Source organism: Macrotis lagotis, chromosome 4, assembly GCF_037893015.1.
Source record: "Macrotis lagotis isolate mMagLag1 chromosome 4, bilby.v1.9.chrom.fasta, whole genome shotgun sequence".
NCBI classification, from domain to species: Eukaryota; Metazoa; Chordata; class Mammalia; order Peramelemorphia; family Peramelidae; genus Macrotis; species Macrotis lagotis.
The window spans coordinates 112,804,146-112,826,018 of NC_133661.1; the positions used below are offsets into that span (position 1 = coordinate 112,804,146).

At 38.7% G+C, this 21,873-nt stretch overlaps 1 protein-coding gene and 1 long non-coding RNA gene across 4 annotated transcripts in view; one reads left to right on the top strand and one right to left on the bottom strand.

The window, feature by feature from the left end:
• LOC141521346 (uncharacterized) overlaps positions 1-12,413 on the top strand; it is a 36,342-nt gene extending 23,929 nt beyond the window's left edge. For both annotated transcript variants that reach the window (XR_012477900.1, XR_012477901.1), the window contains one exon: positions 6,484-12,413. This is a non-coding gene — a long non-coding RNA (uncharacterized LOC141521346). The remainder of the gene's footprint in view (positions 1-6,483) is intronic.
• SUFU (SUFU negative regulator of hedgehog signaling) overlaps positions 1-21,873 on the bottom strand; it is a 208,261-nt gene that overhangs the window by 15,794 nt on the left and 170,594 nt on the right. For both annotated transcript variants that reach the window (XM_074233818.1, XM_074233819.1), the window contains exons 9-10: positions 4,641-4,775; positions 2,102-2,240 (exon numbers count right to left, since the gene is read on the bottom strand). In XM_074233818.1, the coding sequence (XP_074089919.1) occupies positions 2,102-2,240; positions 4,641-4,775 (274 nt within the window). The remainder of the gene's footprint in view (positions 1-2,101; positions 2,241-4,640; positions 4,776-21,873) is intronic.

A 21,873-nucleotide genomic window follows, 5' to 3' on the forward strand; every position in this document is an offset into this window, starting at 1 on the left:
GGGCCATGAGTAAGCCTTAAGAAAACAGAACAGTCAGAAGTGCAACCTGTATGAAGCAGAGTTCTGATGGCTTCTCAATCAGAATCACCAGGGGAAGCCTAGAGAATGACCCACTGGAGGACAGTGGCAGCACCTGCCTCCTCCCCTTCTTAGCCACAGAAACTGTTTGGGGGCTCTGAGCTTTATTGGCCTGGAAGCTCCCCTACCGCTAAGAAAAGGAGTCTTGGTTGAATTCTGAATACCAGTTTAGAGTCAAGGGCTCTTTCTGAAGTGTAACTGAATGAAACGTGTTTCCATGTTCAGAATACCCAAATCCATTCTCTCCTGAGAAAGTTTATTTGAACCTTTAATACATATTAATGCTATCCTGAGGACATTTCTGCTGAGACCTGTCAGCACGCATCATCTGCTGGGAATTATGAATCATTAACTCTCAGAGGTTGGGGCTGTGCTGGTGTCACAGATTCTCTCCAGCACCAGGCCTCCCCCTCCCCCAGGACACTTGCTCTGCCTGGGGTGGGGAGATGGGGGGGGGAAAGAAGCCCTCCCCTTCACATTCTCCATTGAACAGAGAAGCTGGTATATGCTAGGAGGGACAGTCTGAGAGTGGGGAAAATGGGGAAGGGGAATGGGACAGAGGCAGAGATTGTGTTGGCTTGTGTGTGGGGCTCATTTCAAGTGTTACACTTCAGAACCTTTGCTACAGTAACTACCAACACTACATGGACAGAAATCTAATGTTACCAAGTGGGACTTTAAAAATGTATTTATAACTTTATGGTTCAAAGTAATTTTGTTATGAAACAATGTAATAATGGCTGTGGAAAAAGTCAAGATAATTTATGAAGCACAATATCCCTAAAGGACTAGATTCAATATCTACCATGGCTTAGTCTGTATTGTGCAGTAGGGTGTCCTCTGTTTTTTGTTTGTTTTAATTAAGGGTTAGTGGGTTTTTTTTTAGTGGGCCGGGGCACAGAGAAGAAATCTTGCTGCCAGCTGAGGCAGATACACATACATATACACATAAACACAGAGCAGACATATTTATCAAAGAAACCTTTAAGGACACTGCCCCCTCCCAGCTTAGTTAATATTGTTTACCTCCAGAACCAGTACAGTTCCTTTTTCCTAACTGATTTACCTCCAAATGAATGAGATACAAGTCTCCCAGGACCATTCCCCTCCAGATAATAACAACCATAGTTGCCATAGAGTGCTTTACAATTTATAAAATTCCGGGCTGAGTATATGATTTTGTCAGTAGAGATATGACTCCTTGCTCACCTCTCTTTGCCCTCCCCAAACCATTTTCCAGTGGCTCTGGAAGTATGGCAGATCAAAATGACAACAAGCTAAAGACAGAAAAGAGAATTTAAAGGTGGGAGGGATTGGGGGGGGGGGAGAGTATGGCCTGTTCAATGAAAGACCCAGCAGTCCTGTATTGCCTAGCACAACCAATTCTGAAGCTGCTTAGGGTTCTGCACTCCGCTCCCCCCCCCCACTCCCCAGCATAAAAATACATAAAGGAATAAGATACCTTCTTTGTGTGGTTAAGCCCAGATCTAGGCACTACAGAAAGATGGCAAATTTTAGTTGCTACCCACCCCATGCCACAGGACCTGGCTGTGTCTGGTCCAAGCCTGTGGCTTCAGATAAAAATATCCAGAGGTATTCCTACATATGTGGTACATAAATGATTTGTAGACTACTTGAATGATAGTTTCCATATTCACTTATCTCTTCCAGCACTCCTAAAACACTGAAAAGTTTTGCTTCCTTTAAACCTGGGAGATTCTGGGGAAACAAAGTAAACAAACCTGGAGAGGCTTGGATGGAGGTTCCTCTGAAATCATACCTTAGTTCTCCAGAATAATTTCTGCATGCTTTGGTTGTTCAGCAGGTACTGAGGGTTTTCTTGAAGTCACCCTCAGACAACACTTACTGTTCTAGGGCATCCTGTGAGATAGGACACCTGGTGTCTAAGAAAAACAACTTGCCACCAGATCCTCTGAAATAGAGACTTTTGAGAGCCAGATAGGGAGAGGAGGGCCTTGGGCATTGGTAAGAAGGGGAGAGAAGAAAAAAAAGGCCTTCTCACTTGTAACCAGGGTCCATGGGCTGCATATGGATGCTCTTCAGTGGCGAATGCACCTTCCACTCCTGTTGATACAAATGTAATGGCTGTATCCCCCGTAATACTTTTATATGTAAAGTGCCGTCCATGTAACAATCTGCCTCTGTGAGGGATAAAAATGAAAAAAGTGAGGAGTAAGGTTGCTGAAGAACAATTCCCAAATGGAGGCATGGCATTGTCTCTGGGAGTCTATTAGATATTCTGTTCTTGCCAAAACAGCCTCCCAAATGGTCAGAACTTAAATTTTATGCCAGGTTCTTCTTCTAAGTGATACTAAGCCCTCAAAGTCACAGACTGTCAGAGAGGGGAAGGTCAACACAATTTAGTTCAATCTCTTCATTCTAAACTAGAAAGAAGCAACAGGACTTTCCTAAAGATTCTCTGAGTAGGCAAGGAGGAAAGAATTAGACCCGTGAGCTATATTAGCTCTAATCTGTTAGGTCTTTTTTGTTGTTATTCATTTATTTCAGTTGTGTTGGATTCTTCATAATACCACTTGGGGTTTTCTTGGCAAAGACACTGGAGTGGTTTGCCATTTCCTTCTCCAGATCATTTTACAGATAAGGAAACTGAGGCAAACAGGGCCAAGTGACATGTCCTGGGTTCTACAGCTAGTAAGGCCAGATTCAAACTTGTGTCTTTTTGACTGTAGGCCCACTGCTTTATCCATTTCTCCATGTGTTAAGACCTTTAACATTGTGCAAATCTTGCCCTCTGAGTCCACATATCTAAATTTGCCTCTGAATGTTGTCTCTATTAAATCCTTGCTACCACATCTGGCCTGGCATCTGAATAACCAACCCAAGGAGTTCAAGAAAGGCACTGAGAATTAGAGGCTCACAGTAAATAATTGTTGAATAAAGGCATGAATGAATTTATGGTAGTTTAATGTTAAGTTATTCCCAATACAATACCCTTAAAAAACCATGGGGAGAAGAGTGATATAGTAGAATAAATACCACTATCTGAAAAACCAAATTCGTTTTTTTTTCATCAGATTGGTCTGAATTAAGCCATTCTGAAACCAAATGTCCTGAGTTCAAGTCCAAACACAAGCAGCCTTAAAGGAAGTAGTCTTTCCTGGGTTTGGGTTCTGAATTTGTATAGGGTGAACCCCCCAAACCAGTTTCCATCTAAGCTCCTCTGTTTACTGAGATGTCCAAGGTCTTTTAACTTACAGAGTATGATGGAAATACCAAATTTAAAAGGTTTTGCCCCAGACTATTTCCCCTAGTCATTAAGCAGCAAGCAGAGTATCCTAGCAGGGAGGGGAGAGGAGAGGTAAGAAATGTATCCCTCTTATTTTGGATCTCTATTCCCTGAGTCAGGGAGTTATTCTTGCTAATTTTTGTGACAGCAAACCCAGGACTGAACTCCAAAGGGCCACAGAGAAGCCCAGCTGCATCTGATTCTGTCTGATACATTGTCCATGGGACTTTGAATTGAATTCCAACCCTAGAATTTGTATTTCTGGCACTGATGTGAGTGGTAGAAGGGACACAGCTGGATTTCTTGGTCTCAGATGAAGCCTCTAGGCTAGCACTGGGTTTGAGTTTAAGCTCGTAATTTTGGATTAGAAGGTCAAAGAGAATGGATACCAATCTTCCACAGTGCCTTACCCCATGACAGACTAGTGTTGAAAAGATTGTCATTCTCCCCAGGAAGGATTTCACAAAACTAATCTCTGGAGAAACAGAAGGCTTTCTTTGCCAGATAGCAAATCACCCTGAAGAAAATTGGGCTGATCAACCATTTTCTGGGTTAAGTGTTTCAGCTTAGAAAAGGTAGAGTCACCAAACAGAGTGAGGGGTTACTCAGTATCTCTTAGTTTTCAAAGTCATTTCAAAGGTGACTAGGGAAGGTGACAGGATGAAGGTGATAAGAGGTGGAAAGGCTAGGGTAATGGACTCCCCTACAGCTGCAAGGATGGTCATGGCTGACATGGGCTAAGATGGAGGAGAAAATAAAAAGAATCCTTTTCTTGCTAACAATGCCCTGAAGCAGTTAGTTCCATACTCCTGCAAACATAGCTTCTTCCCATCTATACTAGCTAAAGTCTTAAGGCATGGTAGTGTGTGTGTGTGTGTGTGTATGTGGGGGGGTTTGGAAGAAGGAGTTCCCAATTTAGCATCAAGCTGGTGTGAGAATTCCTAAGACATGACCCAGTGCAACCAGTTCTAGGTTCTGAAGACGACATGTTCTCTTCACACAGACTTTAAGTGAAGCTTCAAAAGAAGTCCTCTCCTCCCAGTCCCTGAAACTTAAGGTTGTGCCCAGCCCTGTGGGCAAGAGGCAACCTCTCTGGGAAAAATGTGTGTGCCAAAGGCTGATGGTTTCTTGAGTGTTTTGGATCACTTTTCAGATTGCAGTGGCCTGTGGTGGAAAGGATGGAGGAAGGGGGTGGCCTATGAATGTATAAGCGCCACCTGGAGACCGATCGCTGGCATTGCCAAACTCACATTACAGGGAGACAGTGGACAGATCCGGTCAGCCTCTTGCTCACCTCAGACAAAGTGGAATTAGTGCTCCAGACTCCTGGTTGAATTTCAGATGTACACTCTCAAGCTGTCGTGTGCGAATGAGCTCATGGGGAATAATAGCTGCTGAGCTCTCGCTTTCTAAACTGTCCTTGCGACTCCTATGAAACAAACACAAATTCAGCACAAATTAACACCAGCAATACTTCAGTTCTTTATGATGAAAGGAGGGATGGGCAAGGGGGCTTCATACTGGGCCCAGTCCAATATAGCTCCATAGAGGGAATAATGAGACCTTCTTAGGGCAGAAAGAGGAAGAATCAAGTAGGCTGCTGCCTCCATCATGCATTTGGTTTAAGATTGTGCCAAAGAGGCTAATGTTCTCTAAATTCCAGCAAAAGCTTTCAACAACCCCAGACCTCCATTTCACCAGGGTCAGGATGGGAGTGCACTGTAAGATTAAATTCTAGGAACTTCCTTCCAGTTGACCCCTAAGTGGCAGGGACATGAGATTTGGCTCTGAGCACACAAAGCCTCCCTGCTTGTGCTCCCCCAACCCCCAATGGGCAGGGAGCTGAAGCAATATAAACATCCCTTAACTGGCCAGGAAATGATACAATCCTCACTGTGGGGGAGGAAATGGGGCTCTCTTCTGAGAACAAGTAAGGATGAGAGGCCTCTGGCTGGACAGAATAACTTTTGGGGTCAACTGCAAAATAGCAAAACTGAGACTTCTCCATTAGCCCCATATCACTACCCACTGCCAGAAGACCCCCACAGGCAATTCAGCTTTCACCTGGTCTGAGCTTGGCCTGAGGACTCTACTCTCCTTGAACTCTACTATCCCAATTCTTAACCCTGTGGACCCCCCCCCCCCCCACAGCTGGGTTACTGGGTACATTTGCAAAGTAATATTCTTTCAAATTGAGCTGCTCTGACAACCTTTCAAAAGCACTTAATCAGAATTTTTGGTTACCCACTGACACCATTCAAAAGACCAGATTCTGGTATTGGTTTGTGAACCTCAAAACAGTTATCCAAGTATCTATCAAAATGCTAGATGAAAAGTTCAATTTAGTTATCATTTCAGCTCTAAGAACCACCTAGAATCTTGGAACTTGTCAGTCAGAGAAAAGCAGATCAAATATCCCCATATGTGACCACAGTGGTTGAAGTACTGAAGTGGGGGGATCACCAAAAGTTTCTTGGCTTTTTTTGAGGAGTAGTGGTTGAAGTGAACCATGCTGTAAGGGAATAGATCTGGGAAGGACAGGAAGTCAGAAAGTATAAGGATGACACAAGAAGTGAAAGAATTTACTACTGGTAAAGTGAGGTATTTATTATGTTCAATCTCAAGACTTAACTAGAAAATAAATTAGGATTTGGCTTGTCTTCCACAAACTAGTTTGAAGTAGCCTTTTCCATAATTACCCTCCCCAGCTCTTTCCTTTCACCATATCTATTCTTTGACCAGATCTTTAAAATAGCTGGGCACCAGAGCCAAGACAGAATTTCAAAGCTGGGTTCAGGAACTATAATTAAACAAAGCTACAAGACCTCTTTGGGGGAAAAAAAAGACCTCTAAGAGACTCTAGATGAGTGAAGTCCAGAGTAGGAAAATGACTTGCTCCAGGTCTCAAAGAGAATTAGTGACAAAAACTAGAGTACTTTGGACTGCACCAAAGTAACTGGGGAGAACTCCATTTGTAACTGGGTAAACATCAAGGCTGCCTTCAAGAAGTGTTAACAGAGAAACTCATTAAAATTAGCAATGCCTCAGGTTGAAGGACTTTAGGGGTGGACTCCACTGAGAATAACAGTATTTTGGGATGGGTCCTACTAAGATGCTAATCTGCTTCTTCTTATTAGAGCTTGGGATTCTTGTCTCATAAAACTGCTGGAGTCCATGAATGCCTCACTCTAAGAATCCACTATCTTCTAGCACAATAAGAATGAAGATTAATAGTCACAGGAAGGTGGGGATGACAGAAGAATCAACATCATACAAAACTGCATCTAGAAAAATCTCAAGATGGAGGGGAGAAAATTGTTGAAAGTCAGCTAAAGTCACCTTGGTAACTGCTACAACATACTCCCCCAGAACAAGGACATCAAACCTAACTACAAACAGCTTTAAAGAAATGAAAAAGAACTTAATCATCTGAGGAATTAATGTGACAAGTGCCTACATTTACACCTCCCACCAACCTTCAGTCATTTGAAAATGCACTTTTATCTTTCAAGTAAAAAAAAAATTTCTTTAAATCACAAAATGCTAGCTCTGCAGTTCTGGAGCCTGGGTATTTCCGGTGCACTGCATCAGTGGAAATGTGGCCACTGCACACAGAAGCCCAGACCTTTGTTGATTTGTTTTTTTTTTCTGGACAGCAACACAGAAGTATGAATTATTTGTGTGGGTGGGACAACATATTAAATCTGCAGTCAACCTAGGTTTGGAATGTTTTGCATGGTTGTCAGCTCTTGAAATTTAAAAAAAAATCAGTAGTAGGCTCCCCAGTGTGGCCTAATTATTCAGCCAGGTTATTTTCTCCCCTGGGTTGCTGGTGGTGGGGAAAGCAGAGGGGTTGAGAAAGTGAGAAGTATCTCTGGTGAAATATATCAAAGTTTTTTTTTTCATATCCCTTGGAAAACATGAGGAACAAGGGGGGGCACCTTGATGTCCCCAAGGTCAGTTATTGTTCCAGAATCTAGCCCAGGGCTGCCAGGGCTGGGTGCTCCTTGGAAGCTTTTCTTCTCCTTGAGGAATGTTAATGGCTTTGGTCAAGGCTTGCTTCTTTTTAACCTTCACATAGTTGTTAAGAGAAAAGAATCTTACCTCCTTCATAAATTTATTCTTACTGTTAAGCTAGTCACTGCACTTGACTTGCAAAGGTGTGATCTTTGAAAAAAACTATACAGGTCTACAGAAAGCTGGAAAATAATTTTCAAAGTCAAAAGACTTATTTCTAAAATATATAGAGAATTGAGTCATTCATATATATATATATACATATATATGTATATATATATATATATATATACATATATATATATATAAATGAATACAAGTCATTACCCAATGGATAAATCATCATAGGATATAAACAAGCAGTTTTCAGATGAAGAAATAAATTAGAGCTATCTAAGTCATATGAAAATGTCCTAAATCACTTTTGATTAGAGAAATGGAAATTAAAACAACTCTTAGGTACCACTCTCATACCTATCAAATTGGCCAAAATGACAAAAAAGGAAAATGATCAATGATGGAGGGGATGTAGGAAAACTGGGACACTAATGCATCGTTGGTAGAGTTGTGAATTGATCCAACTATCCTAGAGAGCAATTTGGAATTGTGTCCAAAGGGCAATAAAACTTTTATCCTTTGATCTAGCAATACCTCTACTAGGTCTGCATCTCAAAGAGATCACAAAAAAGGGAAAAAGATTCATGTGTACAAAATTATTTATAACATCTTTTTGTAGTGGAAAAGAACTGGAAAATGAGGGGATGCTCATCAGTTGGGGAATGTCTGAACAAATTATGGTATATGAATGTGATAGAATATTATTGTTCTGTAAATAAATTATGAGCAGGTGGACATCAGAAAAGCCTGGAAAGACTATCGTGCACTGATGCTGAATGAAGTGAACAGGAAAAGCATTGTGCACCTTAACAGCAACACTGTATGATGATCAACTATGATGCACTTAACTCCTCTTAGCAGGTCAATAATCAATGACAATTCTGAGGAACTTGTGATGGAAAATACCAATCACAATCAAGAGAAAAAACTATTGTGTTTGATAGTAGATCAAGGCATGCTATTTTCATGTTTTAAAACTTCTTTTAGGGGCGGCTAGGTGGCGCAGTGGATAGAGCACTGGCCCTGGAGTCAGGAGTACTTGAGTTCAAATTTGACCTCAAACACTTAGTAATTACCTAGCTGTGTAGCCTTGGGCAAGCCACTTAACCCCATTGCCTTCCAAAATCCTTAAAAAAAAAACTTCTTTTAGGGTTTTGTTTTTTCTCTTTAGTTCTGATTCTTTTTTCGTAACATGACTGATATGAAAATATGTTAAACGTGACTGTACATATGTGTAAAGATTATTTGCTGCCATAGGGAGGGGAATAGAAAAATGTGAAACTCAAAAGCTTACAAAAAAGATGAATGTTGATGTACAACCAATATTAGATTCCTTGTTGCCATGGGGAGGGGAAAGGGAAGGGAGGGTGGTAGGAAAATGTAGAACTGAAAAACGTACAAAAAAGATGTTGAAAATTGTCTTTGCATGCATGTAATTAAAAACAAAATAAAATAACATAAAAAGATGAATGTTGACAACTATTTTTGCATGTAATTGAAGAAATAAAATAACATTAAAAAAAGACTACACAGGTCTTTGTGAGGTACAAGTGAAAAAACTCAATCTTGACAGAAAATGTAGCTGCTAGTGGACTTCTAGTGTTTCAGGAAAATGTATTGTGAATATGAATGTAGAAAAACCACACATGGAAAAGGAACATAAATATCCTGTCTGAATATAATCTTCTATCACCCTGTTTCTTGATAGACCTTACATTCTCCTAAACCTCTTTTCATCCTCATAGTGAAATTACATTATAATAGAGGGCCTGGTAATCACAGTAGTGATTGGTAATCATAAGTGAGAATAATAATGAGGTGTTTTTCCCATAGTGGAGCAGATCATTTTTGCATTAAGCCCCAGATTCAACTAACCAAACATTTATGAAGTGGCTATTAGATCCAAGGTGCTGCTAAAGGTGCTGAAGCTACAAAGATAAAAAAAATTAATCTTGGTCCCCTGAAGTTTAAATTTTGGTGGGAAATATTATGTGTTTACACATTAATAAATAAAAGATAATTTGAACAGGGAGAAGAGATGAATATCAGGAGGAGAGACAGGAAGAGAAAAGGCTTTGCATAGGATATGGTAGCTAAACTAATGTTTTAAAAAAATAAAGATTCTTCTAAGAGGATTCTTCTTTTTCTAAGATGGAGTACATTTCAAGTATGAGTAATAGCTTCTGAAAAGACATGGAAGAAGGTGATGGAATAAAGAGTTCAAGGAACAGCATTAGGGAATTCAGTATAGAAAGGTGATAGAGTATAGAAAAGTAAAATAAGCCTGGAAATACAGTCTGGTGTCACGATCGAGAACTTTCAATGACAGGTTAAGTAATGTATATTTTACTCTAAAGGCAAAAGAAGGCCACTGAACATTTTTGAATAAGGGAGCAAATTTATACCTTAAGCCTGGAAGATGCAGCAGAAGGAAGAAAAACTAGAATCAGAGACAATAATTAAGAGTCTGCAATAGTCAAGTGAGAAATAATAAAGGTCTAAAGCTGGCCATGCCTGTGGAGGGAAGAAAACAAAATGCAAGAAATACTGTGGACACAGAACTGATTAAGACTTAGAAACCAACATGGAGCTTGTGGAAGCCAGAAAAGTGAAGGATAGCTCCATGTTTGCAAAGCTGGATCAAGGGTGGTATCCTGAACAAAAATAAGCAAGTTTGAAAGTATAGTACATTTAAGGGAGAAACAACTTCAAGCAGCAAGCATTTCCATGCAAGTGATCAATTATTCTTGGTAGTGAAAAATCAGATCCAAAGTAGAAAAGTCTTTTTTGCTGATTGCTATTTTGACAGATGACATCATTCAGGCAAATAAACAATTAGCTGATATGTTTTAAGCAGAAAGAATACACCAGCAGATGCTCAGATAATTGAAATCCCTCATCACTATTACATCCTATGTCTAGTTCAGGCTTGAGATCTGTTTCCTGAACTCATTTCTACTGAAGTGGGAGAAGGAGCCTAAAGCACCAACATAATTTGGCTTTGTCTCCTTTAAGCTTTATCTAAAAGTTTTCCACCATTCTTTTCCACAATGGTTCTTGGATTTGTGTACATGTGCCTTACAAACGTACATGACTAAACAAACTCTGATATAGTACTCTGCTAAGTAATAAAGTATGACTGCATCAGAAGAAATGACAAAAATGAAGAACTCAGAGAAGCAAAGGAAGACATACGAACTGATGCAGAGGATGAAACAAACTGAACCAGAAAAACAAAACGTTTATTAGCTACAACGTAAACAGAAAAAAGTGATTGCTCTAGAATTATAATGACTAAGCATAACCTTGAGAAAATACTGAGAAAATTCATCATTCTCCACTCTGCAGGACAGAGAATTATGGGTGTGGAGTATTATACATGCTAGGACTTATTTTGTTTTTGTTTTGCTGAATTATTTTTTCCTATTTTTAAAAATAGGAGAGATTTTCTGGTTAGGGGAGGGTTTTAAAAAGGATAAATTCAGAAAAGAAGGCAATGTAAAAACAAGAGATAGAAATACAGTGTTACCCCACTGCTATTTCCTGTGTCTACCTCCCTTATCCTTTTTATTTTGATCAAGGTACAACCTTCCAAAACCGTATTCTGCTTATATGGGTATCATCCCACCAAGTCTGAATGATAGTCCTAAGGTCAAATTTGTTTCCTGTTGATAGATCTTTGGTTCATATTGCTGTCTATAATTTCTGTACTTGTCTTATCTAATCTGGTAAATTTTATTGTTGGTTTCTTTCTTGGACTCTGCTATAAACTTTGGAGGATCATATACTGCTGTTTTGCTCAATTTGTAGCCACTCTCTATAATAGAGTACATATGAAATATATATATAAAATTTTCTTGTCTGTGGATATACAAATGAAATTTTCTTTCCCTTAACCTTTTCCATTTAATATTCTTTTGACCCTTGAGTAGACATTTTATAATTTTTTTAGGTGTACTTCATTCCTTGGCCAGGAGACTTCCAATCTGATTTTTAAGCCTTTGTTTGGAAAATTGAATTCTGTTCTCAGATGTCATTTTCTTAAAAAAAAATTTACACAGAATACAAAAGGGAAAAATTGTTTGACAAAAATAACACATCAATTAAGTCCAAAATTATGTCTTGTTCCACAATGACAGATCCCACCTCTAGAAAGAAGAGTAGAAAGATTTTTCATCCTCTCATTTAGGAACAAACTCCAAAATAAAGCTTTAATTTTGTTGCTGATGTTATAGTTCTTTACATTTACAATTTGCTGTAGTCTGTAGGTTATTTTTCTGGTTCTGTTTGCTTTCTTTCTCTTATCCATCTTCCCATGCTAGTCTTATTCTTAGATTCATTGTTTCTTACAACACAATGATACTCCATTATATTTGTTTAACATATTTATTAAGCTATTCCCTAATTGAAGGGCATCTACTTGATTTCCAATTTTTGCTGCTATAAAGTCTGTTATAATAAAAATTTTGACACAATCTCCTATTCCATTTGCCTATCCTCCTCCAGTATCTGCTAAAGAAGTAGCTCTTCTTTTTGTCAAAACCTTCTCTTGATTTTCTCCTTTCCCATCTTCTCCAAAAAATTTCATTTCCAATCACTAAACAGCTCAAATCTTTAGCTAGTTCCTTCCCTGCTGTCTTCAAACAGACCCAGGTCTTTTTCAAAAAAAAAAAAAAAAATTAATCCCTTTTCAAGCCATCATCCTATCTTCTCTTTCTCAGCCAAACTCTTTGAAAAAGTTGTTTATGCTCACCTCCTCTCTCTCACTCTACTGAAACTGCTTTCTAAAAAGTTACTAATGAAATGAAATTATTTTTTATTCTGAATCTAAAAAAAAGAGCATTTTCACGTATAAAGACAAACACAAAGATCATCTGTGAAAATGTGAATCTCCATTTCATACTTCTTGCTTAAAATTACAATTCTACACATTACTTTTATTGTTGTTAGTTTTTTTTTTTTTGCAAGGCAAACGGAGTTAAGTGGCTTGCCCAAGGCCACACAGCTAGGTAATTATTAAGTGTTTGAGACTGGATTTGAACCCAGGTAATCCTGACTCCAAGGCTGGTGCTTTATCCACTACACCACCTAGCCACCCCTACACATTACTTTTAATACTGTTCTGCTTGTTTGTGCCTTCCTTCTCTTCTATTTCTTTCTGTGCATTTAAAAAAGTTTTAAGACCTTTTTTTTATATTACTACTGTTCAATATTGCTCACCTCATGATTCTTACCTTGTTGAGAGTAATAAAGGAAAAAATTCCTTGTAACAAAGACAAGCAAAATGAATCCATATAGTAGTCATGTCCAAAAAAAGTCTCTTCACCTTAGGCCATCACTTCTCTAGTAGGATAACATGCTTCTTCATATATCTTTAGGAAACATGACTGGTCACTTCTTTGACAAATGTCTTTCAAAGTTGCTCCGCCCCTCTCCCCCCCACAATGTAGCTGTCTTTGTATAAACTGTTCTATTGGTTCTGCTCACTTTACTCACTTGCAGTATTGCAGTATTCTCTGAAATCATCTCTTTCAGAACAATAATATTCTACTATATTACTATACCACAATTTGTTCAGATATTATTGAATTATCAAAGAGGCAATGCAAGGCACTCCCTTAGATTCTAGTTCATTTTTTTCTCCTTTCAGTAGTAATTTTTTTTTAAGTTTTTGCAAGGTAGTGGGGTTAAGTGGCTTGCTCAAGGCCACACAGCTAGGTAATTATTAAGCATCTAAGGCTGGATTTGAACTCAGGTACTCCTGACTCCAGGGCTGGTGCTCTATCCACTGTGCCACCTAGCTGCCCCATTCAGTAGTAATCTTAATGTCCCTTTGAAGGATCAAGAAATTTTTTCTCTCTCTCTTTTGGGTCTAAGTGGTTAAGGGTAAGATGGTGATGTTCCTGCTGTTCTCTCCTTTGTACCAACCTCCCTATTAACCCCTTTTCCTTTCCTATCCTATTTTCTTGCTTGAATTTCATACAGTCTAAATCAAACTATGTGTGGTGTTTAATCTTCCTTTGTCCTTTTCAGGTGAGAGTGAAGTACATCTGATGCTGACTCCTTCCATCTTTGTTTACTTTTCCACTTCTTCCAACTTTCTACTCTAGTGTATTTCTAATATCCTTCCTTCCCCCCCCCTCTTCAAAATTCTCAGAAGAGAACTAATCCAATCCCAGGTGTTCTGGTTTTCTTATTTAACCTCTTCAATACTCTGTCTGAAGATACTATGGTTCACAAGGGACATGCTACCTCCCTCCCATTACAAATTAAATAGGACATCATCAAAATGCTTCTTCCAATCGCTTAAATAAATTTATCTTGGAAATATAAATACAAAGCTGAAGAGAAACATACAAAGTCCCTATTTGGGTATGGTCTTTTCATCAGAAATGCTCCAAAGTCCAGTTTTCCATTAAAAGTCCATTGTTTCTCCTGTAGGATTATTACTCAGTGATGCAAGATAAGTTATGCTTAGTGGTAAGGCTATGTCTTTTGTCTTTTGGAACAGTGTATTCCAATATCTGCTTTATCCATTACAATAGAAGCTGCTAGGACTTGTATGGTCTTGACGTGGCATCTAAGCCTGGAACTTTTTCTTCTTAGGTTTCTTTTACTAGGTAATCAGTGGATTCTATTTCTACTTTGACTTTGTCCTCCAGTTTTAATATAGGTGTACAGTTTTTATTATTTAATTTCTTGAAATAGAGTGACTAGAAGTTTGTTTGCTTGCTTTCTGGGAGTCCAGTGATTCTTAAATTATTTCACTTTGATCTGTTTTCCAGGTCAGTTAGTTTTTATATCAGATATACTTTCTTCTATTACTTCTTTTCTTTCTTTCTTTCTTTTCTTTTTTGGCAATGCAATGGGGTTAAGTGGCTTGTCCAAGACCACACAGCCAGGTCTTGTGTCTGAGGCTGGATTTGAACTCAGGTCCTCCTGACTCCAGGGCTGGTGCTCTATCCACTGAGCTGCCCCTCTTTTTATTGTTTCAGTTTGATTTTGTTCTAATACTGTTTTCTTTCTCATGGAGTCCCTGATTTATGTTTGGTCTATTTTAGTTTTTATTAAGTCCATTACTTGGAGGAGGCTGATCACTTTTAAGCTATTAATTCTCTTGTAGGAACGTCTATCTTCTTGGGGCAGCTAGGTGACACAGTGGAAAGAGGAGAGCCCCAGGTCTAGAGTCAGGAGTACCTGAATTCAAATCTGGTTTCAGACACTTCTTACTTAAGTGTGTGACCTTCAGCAAGTCACTTAACCCCACCACCTTGCAAAAAACAAAAACAATAAAAAAAAAAAGGGAAGCGAAAAGTCCATCATCTCCTCAGCTGTCATACTAAGTGTTTCTCTTTTGAGGACTTTATATTTTAAGGACCACTTCAATACTGGTAAGCATTTTCTTTGATTTGCTCATCTATCTAGCCTTAATCCCTGAATGTAGGTTTTGTATCAGGGCCAGGATGTGCCTCTGATACAGAACTGTGTGGAGTGCTCATCCCTGCTGGAGCTCTGGGTGAGGCATCCAAATCCAAGTGCTGTTGTATTGTACACTGACCGTGTGTGTCTCTCTCTCTGCCCATTGGAGTTCTGACATTCCCAAAGTCCTCTTAGGCATTTCTGCCCAGCTTATAGTTTCCTGGGGGGAACCTTCTCTCCTGGCTTCTGGACAATATCAGGGATCTCTCTCTGGCTATGCTTGGTCCTCTCTGACTTGTCAGCTGGTTTTACTGGCAGCTCCCTTTGTCCTCTTGGATTCTAATTGACATTTTATGCAGTTTTGGTTTGAAAGAAGTTACTTACCATAGAGTTTCTTATTGAATTTCTTCATCATTATTGAGTCTAGTGTGACCTTCAGTTTTGCTAGGTAGATATAGGGGAGCTAGTTGGTCTGTCTCTTGCTTAGACAGTCCATTTTTTGCTGGAAATCCAGTCATCTTTTAATCACCAAATTTGATAGTCTTATCTCACTACCAAACCTTCTTGACCTGTCAAATCTGACACTGTTTATCATGTTCTTTTAGTTTCAGTGACATTTCATCTTTACAAGTTTCCTCCTACCTGATGACCATTCCTTTTCAGTCTTTCTTGCTGGCTCAGCATCTAGAACACATTCTCAAGCTGTGAACATTCTACAAGGTCTGTCTGGGCTCCTCCTCCTCTCTCTCTTTAGACTCTCAATAACTTCATCAGATACCATGGACTATCCCTATGAAGATGACTCCCAGATCTCTGTAATCAACTCCAGTTTCTTCTTTTTTGCTTTAGTCTCACATCAACAATTGCTGATTGGACATTTCAAACTGGAAATTTTTTTTCAAACTGGAGATACCTTAAACTTAAAATGTATTAAACAAATCTCATTTTTCCTCCTGATCCCTTCCTTTTTTTTTTTTTACAAACTTCTGTTTCTGTCAAAGACTCAGCATTAGACTAAATTACTCCCTCTCCCTTACCCCACATATTTAATCAGTTGTCAAATCTTGCTATTCTACCTTTTTCTACTGTCTCTCACTTCAGACTCCTTTTCTCTTCCCTCATACAGTTACCACATTAGTTCAGGCCCTCATCACTTCTCACCTGGCTTACTGTAACAGTTTCCTAATTGGTCTCCCTTCTTCAATTCTCCTGCACACTACCACCAAAGTAATTTTCCTTACAGCAGACTATGTGATGATTTGATTGAAAGAACTCCAAGGAAGACTTTTTGTGTCTACTTTTTAAAGTCCTTCCCTGCCTGCTCTGATCTTTTCCCCATTAAAGTCAAAGCTCACATTTCAACTAGGGATTGTTTCATTCTTCATACTTGTACTCCTAGCACCTGGTATAATGCCTAGAACAGAATCTTCTTGTTAATTGCCTTTCATTCTCAATGAGGACCATGATATCAGGGAGATGCCACAAAAAGCAAGTGAATTGGATTTAAGTGAAGGGTGTTGTACTAAGTCACTAGTCTCACTTTCTCCTTCAGAGTCATCTGTGTTGAATGGCCAGATATGGATCAGGATGACTGGAGATAGCCCTGGACTCTAAGCTATCAGAATTAAGTGGCTTGCCCAAGGACATATAACTAAATCTTCAGGTCAAATTTGAACTCAGGACCTCCTGACTTCTAGGCTGGTGCTTTATCCACTGTGCTACATAACTGCCACTGGAATAGGAGTTTATTAAATATTTGGCATTTAACTAGCATACACAGGCCTTTACTTTTTATTACAATGACCTGCTGATACAGTGTATATGAAGATTTTCTTATCAGTTACCTTTCCTTGGGGTTCATGCCTGACAGTGAATATCTGGATTAAAAATTATAGGCTGTTTAATCACTCTCATCATAATTCCAAAGTGCTTTCCTGAATGGTTGGGTCAATTTATAGTTCCACCAACAGTATATTAAGTGATCCTGTCTTTCTATAACCCCCCCCCCCACTATCACATTGACTATTCCCATCTGTTGCCATCTTTGCCAATTTTCTAGGAAATACCATCTTCTTAACCAGCTGTTCACTGCCTATTTTTTGTAAAGCCCTTGCCATCAATTGATAACACGAATGAAACCACCACCTGTGCCCTAAAGTCTTTGGTTCCCTGCCCGAAATGTTATAAGCTTTAGCAATGCTTTATAGGTTTCTTCACTTCCTTTACACTAAAATGTTTTTATATCAAAGGAATGCAACATTGTAGAATATCAGAGCTGAGAAAGGTCCTTAGAAATCAGCTATCTAATCAATCTCATTTTCAATTTAAAGAAACAGGTCTACAGAAGGTAGAAGCTCAGAATTAGTGGCAGAGTTGAACCAGTAGGTTAAGGTCAATGTCTGTGGTCTGTTCCTTTGTGTCCGTATGAATTACACTAGAAATAGGTAGTGGTCATTTGGGAAGTTCTTTGACACATCCTGGATACACACTCTGGGAGGACAGCAGACTTTTCTAGCTGACAGATGCCTTAGCACCTGAAGTGTTCTCAATCACTATTTTCTATTTTCTCTCCTTCACTTGATCTCTTCTCTCTTCTGTGCCAGCATCCATAGATTCATAACAGCATTTCTTAAATTACAAGTAGCTTTTTCCTTCTCTTCTTCCTCTCTCCAGCTTCCTCTTCTTTGGGAACAGCTCATATCACTTTTCACATTTTCACTTTCTAATTTCTTGTCATTGTTCAGTATGTCTCTTTTTTCATCTTTGTTTTAATATTAAAGTCCCTGAATTTTTTTTTCAAAGTAACACTTCATTCTTCCTGATACTTGGAGAGCAGTTCTATTTTTTATCTATGTACCCTTAATATAAAGGAGGGGGTAGACCAGTCTATATTTTGAGCATACATATGTCACTCTGTGTGGAAGAAATACAAACAATACACCCTTCTGCAAAATCGATTTTTCTTCCCTCCATATTTCCTAGAAGATCCTCAGTTCTCCTTTCTTGTTCTTCTGAGTAGCTCCCCTAGGGAATCACTGCAATAAATAGCTTGTGTAGTTTTCTTTAAGATCTTCCTTCTCATCACAGTAGCACCGTGACACCAAATTTTCTCTTTCCTATGTTAGTTACTAAACTCTTACCTTGTCTCATAATCTTACTTATTACCTCTTCTTCCAATGTGAGTCATTCTTCTGCTTCTTTCCCCCCCCCCAGAGTCCTTTCCCCTTCTCTTTCTCCTCCTTGCATCCTTCTGCTTAAGTTTTCCTTGAATTAATCCATCAGCAAGCATTTACTAAGCTTATTTCATATAATGTACTATGTACTAGGCACTATGCAAGGTGTTGGAGACAAAAGATAAAAGTTAAAAAAAATCCCTTTGAGCCATAAAGGAGATTATGCCCCACTGTACCAAGACTTCTTTAGTATCAACTTTTTCCTTGATTCCTTCCCCCTATTTTACCTCTAACCCCCTTCTTCAACTTCCTAGGTCCTCTTAAATTTTTCCTCTACTCTCTGGCCTTCTTCATAGTTCCTTCTCCTCCACTTACCATTTCCTCTATGATTAATGTCTGACCATTAACATATAGATACAAATCATTCACTATGCAAGCATTTGAAGGTGGTGCTGGGGCAGGCACTAAAGTAGAAATTAAAAAACATCACTAGCCATCAGATAAAAACAAGGCGGGTATGGGGTGGGTGGGGGGAGAACTGAGGAAGAGAGAAGGAATTTTATGATTAAACAGAAAGATGGTGGAACAAAAGAAGCATTAACAAATCTTAGCTGGTCAAAATTATCCCTAATTAACAGCTGATTGCTTTGGCCAGCAAAATTCTAATCTAAGGGTTTCTTCCTGACATCAGGAGCTCACTCTTGTGACTTAAGACTTGGAAACAAAGATCTTTTCTTTCCCTTATGAGGTCTACCTACAACTCTTCCTTTTCTAAGACCTTGGGTCATTTCCCTTCTTCAGCTCTCCAATAAACCTTTCCTTTACTACTCCTTAAAAGGAGGACCTTGCTGCTAAAGTGTTGGATGGCCCTTTTAAAAACACTATCATTGTTCAATGTCAACAAAGGGGAAATGACACTTGTATGGAGCTCAAAGTTGCTGAAAACATAGATTTAGAGTTAGGGTATTTGTAATTGCCCATACTTAAAACCTTTCTGAATATAGAGAATTGTTCTCTGATGTTTGGACTTGATATTAAAATAGAAACTTGAGTTGATTCAAGCCATGTGTTAATTCCTCACTTCTTTTATTTTCAAACATACATTCATGTGCCAGAGTTGTTCAAAGGTACTTCGTACACACAACTGTTGAATCAAAAAGACAAACCACAAGGAAAGGGATTAGAGAGAACACCATCAGTCCTGAAAGCAGGGCATGGAGAGCCCACTCCTGACATTTTTCTTTTCTGATTCAGTCTTTCTATATAGTCTTTCTAGGACACCTGAAAGAAAGGCAGCTGCCTGTCAAGTAAAAACAATAGTGCTTCTCTCTAGGGTGAGGGAAACCTTGGCCTTAGGTAGATACACACAACCCTTGAGATCATAAATCTTCATTTTCTTTCATGAATCTTCATTTTCTTTCATGATAGCATTATCAATCAACAAGAATTTATGAAGCACTTATACATTAGATACTGTATTGCAATGAGATTATAAAAAGTAAAAAAGAATTCCTGCTCTCAAAGAGTTTACATTCTAATGGATTAGACAATATAAATATACATAAATTGTTATATACAAGATCAATATGGAATACACTGAATATAGCCTTAGAGAGGAAAGAACTAGCAGGTTGGAGGCTGGGAGGGTAAGGGGAAGAAAGACCTCCTGAAGGACAGGAAGCTTGATTTGTAACACATGATTACAGTTTTTCCACAGTAAAAATAAAACTCCTTCCAATCTGAAACAATGAAAAGTTGGGAGTACACCAAACATTTTCTTCTCTTTCAAATATCAGGTTCCTTACAGGCTCATCTTAGGGGATAAGAAGAATGATATGGTCCTGAGTAAGGTTATAATATATTATGAAAAGCTTGAGCTTAAGGAACAAAATTCATAAAAACTCCAGAGGGGTAGGAAGGAAAACACAAAGGGACAACTATGGAGAACTGGGAAAAGTTTCTCTATACTTTAATCTCTTGGGCCATTTGGGTAAAATGTATATTTGAGAAATTCTTTAGCAATTTAATCAGAGGAAAATTCAGTTCACAATGATGGTTTATCTTTCAGGTTCACAATTTTATAATTCATTGAGAATGACTATCATTCTCATTTTATCAACTTTATATTTTTTTAGGTTTTTTTTTTTGCAAGGCAAATGGGGTTAAGTGACTTGCCCAAGGCCACACAGCTAGGTCATTATTAAGTGTCTGAGACCGGATTTGAACCCAGGTACTCCTGACTCCAGGGCTGGTGCTTTATCCACTGCGCCACCTAGTCGCCCCGTTATTCTCATTTTATCAATGATCAAACTAAAGCTCAGCAAAAACATTCCTTGTTTCAAAGTCATAGAACCAGTAAGTATGAGAGACAGGATTTGGACTCAGTGGAAAAAACACTAGACATGGAACAAATTAAGAGATCTGGATTCTAATTTCAGTTCTGTGTTCCTCTCCTAGAATAGGAACCAATTCTCAATACAGTTCTTTTTCTTCAGGACCCTATCCATAAAATGGGGATCAAGGAATAGGAAAAAATGAGGGCAGTGTCAGTAATTTGAATTAAATAAGGAAAGTGCTGTGTGCATGTTTTATACATGGGAGGAGTGTTTTTAAAGCATCAAGAATGTTCTGAATTCCTCATAGAAATTCTTGTTCTTGCTTTGCTAGTATATGGACCTGGTTAAGTTATTTCATCATTCTGGACTTCCTTCAGGCTGTTTCTTTATAAAAGGAGAGGGATTAGATCAGAGGTGCCAAACTTAAAACAGAAACAGTCCTATTGGCCAAGCTCTGACATTAAATACCACAAATTCACATTTTCTAAGTTGTACTGCATTTTTGTTTATTTTATTACACAATGCTTCTACTGAAAGCTGCTTCTTCAACACCTCTGGATAGATGATCCCCAAGAGTCCTTTCCACATCTAAAATTTTCTGATTCTGCTTTCCAAGTTACCTTATATTCAAATTTTCACTAGTAGCTAAAAATCTTTTAAATACTTTTCCCCTATCTCCACTCAACTACATGTGCATGTGTTCACATGAGCACACAGAGACAGACAGAGAGACACACACAACACACATACACAGCAGTCAATCCATCATGTGGGCCCACTCCAAAAAGAAGAAGCATCAACAGAGAGATTTGGCCCTGGTTAGCAAATCATCAGTAGAGTGTCAGAAAAAGATTTTCAAAGCTAGAAAGTTACATACTCTCATAACTATAGTCTGATTGGAATTCAGACTTCTCTGTCATCAGAAACAACGAACTTGATTGTTCTAGATTGTCCTGGAGAAAAGGAATGGAAAAGCTAAGGGATGGAATTCATTAGATCATCTCCGAGCAAAAAAAAAAAAAAAAAAAAAAGAAACTTAAAAACCTAATGACTTCAAATAGCAAGTACGCCTGGTCATTTATTCCCTAAGTCAAGTGGGAACATTTAAGAGTCACAGCTTTTAATGTGCTACTGTCCTCAGCTCAGTGAGGAATTTGTTTTGCATGGTTCCCTGGCTGCCTTACCCCTAGGCAGACTCACTGGGGAGAGATGCCAGAATATGGTTTTCTCAGCAGATTGTTTCAGAAAAAAGCCGAATACATATTTTATGGTTGGAATGTAGGAGTTCTGAAACATTAGAATGGGTCATAGAGGGGGCTGTGACTCTTCTTTCCTGAAGGGAGTGGGAGAAGAGCAGGAGAGGTAGAGAGGCCCAGTTTATTCAGAGGGGAAGAGATTCAAGGGAAGCAAGAAGTAAGACCATACAAGAAAAAGTCCCAGGTTTCAAAAGAACAGTATTAAGAGA